This window comes from Hyaena hyaena, unplaced genomic scaffold (genome assembly GCF_003009895.1).
Source record: "Hyaena hyaena isolate Hyena2069 unplaced genomic scaffold, ASM300989v1 scaffold_256, whole genome shotgun sequence".
NCBI classification, from domain to species: domain Eukaryota; kingdom Metazoa; phylum Chordata; class Mammalia; order Carnivora; family Hyaenidae; genus Hyaena; species Hyaena hyaena.
In genome coordinates this window covers 1-7,429 of record NW_024080885.1, presented here as the reverse complement: position 1 = coordinate 7,429, position 7,429 = coordinate 1, and the positions used below count along the sequence as shown (strand labels likewise).

General features: G+C 54.8%; 2 protein-coding genes across 2 annotated transcripts; one reads left to right on the top strand and one right to left on the bottom strand.

The window, feature by feature from the left end:
• The first annotated feature begins 357 nt into the window (after window positions 1-357).
• Window positions 358-2,947, top strand: CMTM5 (CKLF like MARVEL transmembrane domain containing 5). Its single transcript, XM_039245233.1, has 5 exons — window positions 358-713; window positions 1,593-1,745; window positions 2,217-2,309; window positions 2,507-2,591; window positions 2,692-2,947. The coding sequence occupies exons 1-5, from the start codon at window positions 588-590 to the stop codon at window positions 2,703-2,705; spliced, it is 471 nt and encodes a 156-aa protein (XP_039101164.1). The 5' UTR covers window positions 358-587; the 3' UTR covers window positions 2,706-2,947.
• A 1,187-nt stretch (window positions 2,948-4,134) lies between these two features.
• On the bottom strand, window positions 4,135-7,425 carry LOC120240416 (myosin-7; the record flags this gene model as incomplete). The annotated part of the gene is made up of 5 exons (XM_039245149.1): window positions 4,135-4,170; window positions 4,528-4,662; window positions 5,356-5,451; window positions 6,828-7,103; window positions 7,303-7,425. Coding segments are annotated over 5 exons (654 nt in total), but the record flags the coding sequence as incomplete, so codon positions are not given.
• Window positions 7,426-7,429: the final 4 nt, after the last annotated feature.

Below are 7,429 nucleotides of genomic sequence, written 5' to 3'. Positions count from 1 at the left end.
CCTTGTCCCCCCAACAATCTGCCTTTGTCCTCAGTCTTGGCTGCTATAGCCTGGTCCTGGGGGGTGCTGCCTGGGCCGGGCTCCAGCTCCCACCCTCCTTAAAAGGAAAAGGGAGAAAGGACAGCCAGGAAGAGAGGAGTTAAGGGAGGGGGATGCAAACTTCTTCAGGCACGGGTCCTTGGGGGGCCCCTCGTCTAGCCCGTTTCTCCGCTGACCACCAGGCTCCTCCCAGTTTCTTTGTGGACCTCCTCCTTCCCCCCCCTCCTCCCTTCTCTCCTTCTCTGGGCGGGGTTGGGCTCCAGTAAGGGGAGGGCTGACCACTCCTCCCCGCCCCACCCCTCCCCTCCCCATGTGCTTCCTGGGGGGGTCATTGCAGGCCCCAGCAGAGGCACTCTGGGCAGCTGGGAGAAGGTCCATCTGGGCAAGCCTCCCCTGCGGCCCCACAGCCAGCCTGCCCACTTCTCTTTCAGATTTCTCCAAGTGCCTCCCTGTTCCTGTTTGCTTCCCCATCTCTCCAGGTTTCCGTCTTCCCAGTTCCCTTCCCTGGCTGGTAGCAGTGGGGGCTGTGCCTGGGGGGCCCCACGGAGATGCTCAGTGCTCGGGATCGCAGGGACCGGCCCCCCGAAGAGGGGGCAGCTGCAGTGCTCCAGGGCTTCACCATGGACAAGACCTTCCTCTCCTCCCTCAAAGGCATCTTGCTGGAAACGGAGCTGGTAACAGCCACCTCCCCAACCTGGCACCTCTGTCTCTCCCAATATGATCCCAGTCTTCCCTCTCCCCATCCCAGGGCCTCCCCTGGACTCACTCCTTAGCCGGATCCTTTCCCAGGCTTTCTGGACATCCCTGCTGCCCCCAGCTGCCCTGCCTTCACCTCCTACCCTGCCTTCTTGCTGCCTTTCCATCTGAAGACAGTTACAGCAGGTTCGGGTGCAGCAGGAAGGACTGAAGTTAGGAAATAAAGGGCAGACTTTCTGCAGTCCCACTTTATCTGTTGTCTGCTCCCCATGAACATCTATTCTCAGGAAAGGCTCTTCCCTTGTCACTTAGCAAGACCTTAGCATTAACTTAAGTCCATTGCACATATGGCATCCTATATTGCCAGAGCCAAGGGATACTTAAAGTCCATCTGCCTTCTAAACCTTGTCTCTGGGTATAGAACCCAAGGCCTTGTTTTGGTCCTTGTTTAGAGGAGTTTACGATATCTGGGAGCAGGGAAAGTATTATGGCATAGGGGGTCCCTCTGGGGGTACAGGGCTACTGGGGGGCATGACTCCAGAGGCTGGATTTCACCCTGTCCCCCATGCTTCAGCAGGACACCTCTTTTGTGGGTTCCATAGAATGGTGCCCCTGGGGGTGGTGCAGCTGGGCCACACTGCTGAGGTTGCCCGGATCCAGGGCAGGGAGAGGTGGGAAGCTGCAGACTGCCCTCAACGGGCAAACACTATTTTGGGCTCCTGCTACCAGGGATGCGGAGACCTCCAAGGATGGGTTGGGGAGGGGCCAGCCTGGGGGAGTTCCTGAGGAGGGGAAGGCAAAAATCTGGCCATGCCTGTGTCCCCTTCCTGGAAAACTTCACATACTTGGTCCTGCAGGCCCTGAGCTTCATCATCTTCATCTGCTTCACGGCCTCCATCTCTGCCTACATGGCTGCAGCGCTGCTCGAGTTCTTCATCACGCTCGCCTTCCTCTTCCTCTACGCTACCCAGTACTACCAGCGCTTCGATCGTCTGAATTGGCCCTGTCTGGTGAGGGATGCTGCCTCCCTTACCCCAATCTGGTCCCTTCTCTGAATGCTAAATTTTCCTTTTCCTTCCCAGCCTCTCTCCTTTTCCTGGGTCAGTAAGGGGCCCAGCCCCACCCTGGTTTCACTGTTGTCACTGACAACAAGGATGCAGATCATTTAGAGCAGCTCTTCCACTCACCAAAGGTCCAGGCCCAGTCTAGCCCTGCCCTGGCCCTCCTAGCTGGTATGCCCCAGCCCTGTGCCACCCAGGGCCTGGCTTCTCATCTTGGTCATTTTCCATTCACCTGCATCCCTTCCCTAGTTAGCCGTGTGATCTCTGGCTCTCTCTCTCTCTCCCTCAAATGCTTTATATTGTGTCCAGGGGTATTTCCATGTAGGGATTCACAGTGCCTGAGGGTCAAGCTGCTGACCAGCTTGGAAAACCTCAGGGTGATGTTCCCTTGCCCTCTGACCCTGCACCCCCACCCCCCAGGACTTCCTCCGCTGTGTCAGTGCCATCATCATCTTCCTGGTGGTCTCCTTTGCGGCTGTGACCTCTCGGGATGGAGCTGCCATTGCTGCTTTTGTGAGTCCAGCCCCACAGAGCTCCCCAGACCCTAAGCACCTTTGGCTAGTGTTTGCACACTCTCTGTGCCTCCCCACAAGTCCAAGCCAGTACCCCGGGGCTCTGGCTCACACCTTGCCCATACCACACACCTCCTTCTCCCAAATCGATGGTGGCCAGTGGCCTTTATTGTGCCATCCCCAATCCTACTCCCACAGGTTTTTGGCATCATCCTGGTTTCTGTCTTTGCCTATGATGCCTTCAAGATCTACCGGACTGAGATGGCGCCCAGGACCACCCAGGGTGAGTGTCTGTGCTCTGGGGAGAGAAGATGCCCCCTCCACCCTTTGCCCCAGCCACCCTATCCTGATATGCCCCTCCCTCCCTGCCTCCATATTCACAGATGACCAGCAATAATCCTGAGCTACCTGGCTCCCAGGCCCCGCCAAAGGGAACAGTGCACATTTCCTTTGGTCTCACTAGCCCTCAGCCCACTACCTCCCAGCCAGACCTACAGAGATGGAATCTGGCCTGAGAAGTCACCACAGATTTGTCTGTGGGGCTCACTGCTCTGATGAAGCTCCAAGAGGAAGAAGGTGTTTGGGGGAGGGAGGGCAGGAAGAAGCTGGTCATTCCTAAATTAAAAGATTCAAATCCTACTGGTGAGTCTTTTTCTTCCCCAGAAATCAGGCAGATTAGGAAAGCCAGGGAGTATTCATAGAAATGCTGCCTGGAGCAGGTCATGGTCCCTCTTCTGCAGCGAGGTCTGAGTAATGAGGAAGGGCAGCTGCACTGAAGGTGCTGAAAACTTCCCTCAACACAAAACTTCCTCTCCACGTTCTTTGTGTACCAGGCCTTTGTGGTGTGCCTGGTGGCTGGGTGCCCTGAGTCCTGTGTCTGAGAAGACACAAGTGCCCACCCGCCATACCTGCACACACAGGTTTGTGGACCAGGTGCTTGCCTGGGGCATGTGTGGAGCTCCCCCTTGTGGTGTGGGGAGGACTTGGCCCGCAGGCCACAGGAGTGAGGTCAGCCTGTGGCACCAGATGAGGTGCCCCAAAATGCTGGCTCTGGAAGAGCCCTTAGATATCATCTGGTCCAATGACCTCATTTCACATAAGAGAAAACAAGCCTAGTCACAGGAAGTGACCTCTTTACGTGTGACAGAGCTGGGACTAGAACCCAGCTTGCCTAACACCTATCTATACAGGTGATTTGGATACAGTACTAAGCTCCCTATAGCTCAGAAAAAAATGGCTCGGCCTCCGTCTCCACAGTGCCTGTTGATTCGGGTTCAGCATCAGCTGGCCTTTGTCTCAGGATCGCCTCATGAGGGCGACCACAGAGGCTGAGGTCAGACCTGGGTACCAGCTGACTATGTCTGGGAATGATAAGGAGGGGGGCTCCCTGTGGGTTACTCATAAAGGTTAGTTTCTCTCCTAGTGTAAGTGGGAAATTCATTTAGGAGGGAACAGGTATCCTAGGACATCTGTAACCCCTATAGCCTCAGAGCTGGGATAAGTGGAGGGTAGCTTTAGCTTTGACCCTAAAATTCTGTCTCCCAGCACAAAGAATTAGCTCACCCTTTGTCTTCTCTCCTTTGTCTTCTCTCCGTCTGACATTTCTCCCTCTCCTCCTTTGTATGCTTGACTGAGCAGAACTGGGACTCAGGGAGGACACCTCACTTCTGTAGATGTGGAATGCCTTGACTCCCAAAGCTCTGACACAAGGATAGGGCCTCCCTCCTCTCAGGAGCTTTAAGATAGCTCCTGGATGGTGGCGGGAAGGACAGGACACAGGCAGAGTCTGGCACTCATGTTTATTACAGGTTGGCAAGAGTGAGGTTCCTGAGGCGGTGTCACTCCTCATCATGCAGTTTTTGCTGAGAAAGGAATAAAAGGTGTGAGGGGGCAGCTGACAAGAGGGAGGAAGGGTGTGGGGAAGAATCTCTAGGGCTTTTAGGGGCCTAAAGGGGATACCTTTAGGGGGAGAGGTTCTAGCCTCAGGGATCTTGGTTCTCATTTATGGGTCTTTGTAGTTTAGGGGGTGAACCTGGACTTTCTTCAGAGGTGCCAGTCTGTATGGGCTGTGCTGAGTAGGAAGGGGAGTCTCAGGTATGGGAGTGGTGGGACCTCAGGTCTGTCACACTATAGGGTAAGGAGTGCCTACTCTGAGGGGCACTGATGTTGGTGGGTGTGCTGGCATGGGGTGACTAGCGGGTCCCGGAGGAGGGACGCACCTTGGCGCCAATGTCGCGGCTCTTGGCCCGCAGCTTGTTGACCTGGGATTCAGCGATGTCTGCCCGTTCCTCTGCCTCATCCAGCTCGTGCTGCACCTTGCGGAACTTGGACAGGTTGGTGTTGGCCTGTTCCTCCTGTGGGAGTTTTGGGGCAGGGGAGGATGAGGTGAGAGGCGGCAGGGGGTGGAAATACCCAGCATCGCGGTCTGAGGGACTCCCTGTCCTGAGCTGGGGGCTTCGTGCTCTCACCCGTCAACTATGTTCCTGCACCAGCCTTGCCAAGGGTATCCTGCTCCTGGCTTGGCATCCTCCTCAACTTGCCCAGCATTCAGAATCGTTCATGGCCACCCACTACCCAAGGTGAATTAGATGCTATCTGGTCCGGTCCCTTTCAGAACTCAGCCTCACTGCACCTGCCCAACCACAACTCTGATAGATGCTCCCAACAGTGGGGTTCCTGCAATGTGTGCGCATCCACCCTTATTTGCACACTTTGCTGCCCACCTGGAGTCTTCCCCCTGTGCTATGGTCAGGTCCTTGTCTGGGCCCAATTCCACAGCCGCCTTCCAGCCTTCAGCACTGTCTGGCCCCCTGGCCTGCTTAGCAATGGCACTGCCTTCTCTTGGGCCTACTGATGTATGGATCATAAGCAGTTTGTAGGCAGGTCCTGGGTCAGATAAGCATTGCTTTTGTTTGCTCAGAGTGTCTGACACAGCTCTGAGCACACAGGGCACATGAAACCTCCAGTCCCCATGCTTAGGCGGACACCCGTCGATTCTCACACATGGGAGGTGTGTTGACAGAGAGTGGAGAAAACCATGAACTCACTGCCTCCTCGGCCTGGCGCTTGTAGGCCTTGACCTTCAGCTGCAGCTTGTCCACCAGGTCCTGCAGCCGCAGCAGGTTCTTCTTGTCCTCCTCCGTCTGGGGGTGGATGGATGGGAGAAACCGATGGCGGGGAAGTGCAAGTGCAATCATTGTTTCCTCCCTCAGTATGTCACTTTCTTCCCTAGGCTTCAGCTGCCCCTCCCTCCCATGGGCCAGGTCAATGAGGGGGTGGGGGATTCCAACTCTGCCACTACTTGTAGGTCAAAGGGCCGCAGTGCAGTTCTCAGTCTGGACCTAAAGGGCAAAGAGGGCTGTAGCCCTAAAGCTAAAAGTGGGGAAAGAGCCTCAGAACCAAACAGAATTCCTTCATCTGATATTATGGAGACATCGGGGCTGTTTCAGCTCCAGCCTGGAGTACCATAGATACTCTTGGCCAGTGGTTTTGGAGTGAGCTGAGAGGACTAATGAGGAACCCAGAACAAAGGGGGTGCTATTATAGTCCAGACCATTTTTAACCTATCTTATTTATATTGTACCGGGCCAGATTTGGGCACTGTACAGGATTGCTGTCACCTGATCATTCCTATCTCCACATCATTGCATGTGCTAAGATGTCACTTGCACTTAGGTACGCAATACATCTGCAGTTCTATAGCTGTGTCTCCTCCTTGTGCCTCTTATATCCAGCTGTCAAATGGACCAATACCCGCTTTCTCTGTCCTTCCTTCTCAGGCACACTGTGAAAATAACAGGTCAAGGGCAAAAGCTCTGAGCTATTCAGATGCAGGTCTTAAAACATTTGGGGATCTTCTTTATCTAAGGTCTGCTATCTGTTGTTCCAGAGGCTCCTTGGAAGATCTGGGTCTTTTCACATCTCTGACTTTTATCCCTGAAGTGCTACACTATGTCCTTCCCTTTCAGGCCAGTAGAAAGATTCCTTGGACTGTGCTAAAGCCTTCATGGTGGCACTTTGGTTATTAAAAAAAAAAAAACCTGAGGGGCGCCTGGGTGCCTCAGTCAGTTATGCGGCCGACTTCGGCTCAGGTCATCATCTCAAGGTTCGTGAGTTTGAGACCTGCATCGGGCTCTGTGCTTATAGCTCAGAGCCTGGAGCCTGCTTTGGATTCTGTGTCCTCCTTGCTCTCTGCCTCTCCCCTGCTTGGGCTCTGTCTCTGTCTCTCAAAAAATGAATAAAAACATTTTTTAAAAATCCTGAGGAAATTGCTGGTTAAGAGACTCAGGAAGTAGAGGCATGTTCTCCATTCACTAGGAAAAATCATGGACTCAAGCCAAACTGACTCTAGTGAATTTGAAAGAAAATTAATCTAAAGACAGCTTGTCAAGAAATGGGTTCCAGGAGGGTCGGGTGGCATTCCCAAAAAGTAGATGTGTGTGTGGGCTGGGAGGTGGGACTGGGGAAGCACTTTCACATCTGCTCTCAACTGTCCCCCGGAGCAGCCCCATGCCCGCACCTGGTAGGTCAGCTCCTTGATGCGGCGCTCACTCTTCCTCATGCCCTTGACCGACTCCACGTTGCGCTTCTGCTCTGCCTCCAGCTCATTCTCCAGCTCCCGCACCCGGGCCTCCAGCTTCTGCAGCTGCTTCTTGCCGCCCTTGAGGGCGATCTGCTCGGCTTCGTCCAGCCGGTGCTGCAGGTCCTTGATGGTCTGCTCCATGTTCTTCTTCATGCGCTCCAAGTGGGCGCTGGTGTCCTGCTCCTTCTTCAGCTCTTCTGCCATCATGGCAGCCTGGGGACGGGAGACACGTGTAAAAGAACAGAGGCCCCGGGCCTCTTGTCCCTCAGGATCACCTTTTTCCCATCGTGGCATTTGTTTCCCGGGGCCCTCAGACTCATGCAGCTGCAGGGTCAACTTGCCATGGCCTGGCCTGGACCCCGGGGCCCTGCTCATGTCCTTAGCGGGGGCAGGAAGGAGGGCAGCCACTCACATCTGTGATGGCCTTCTTGGCCTTCTCCTCAGCGTTCCTGCACTCCTGCACGGCCTCCTCCACTTCAGTCTGAAGCTGGGACAGGTCTGCATCCATCTTCTTCTTCTGGTTGATGAGGCTGGTGTTC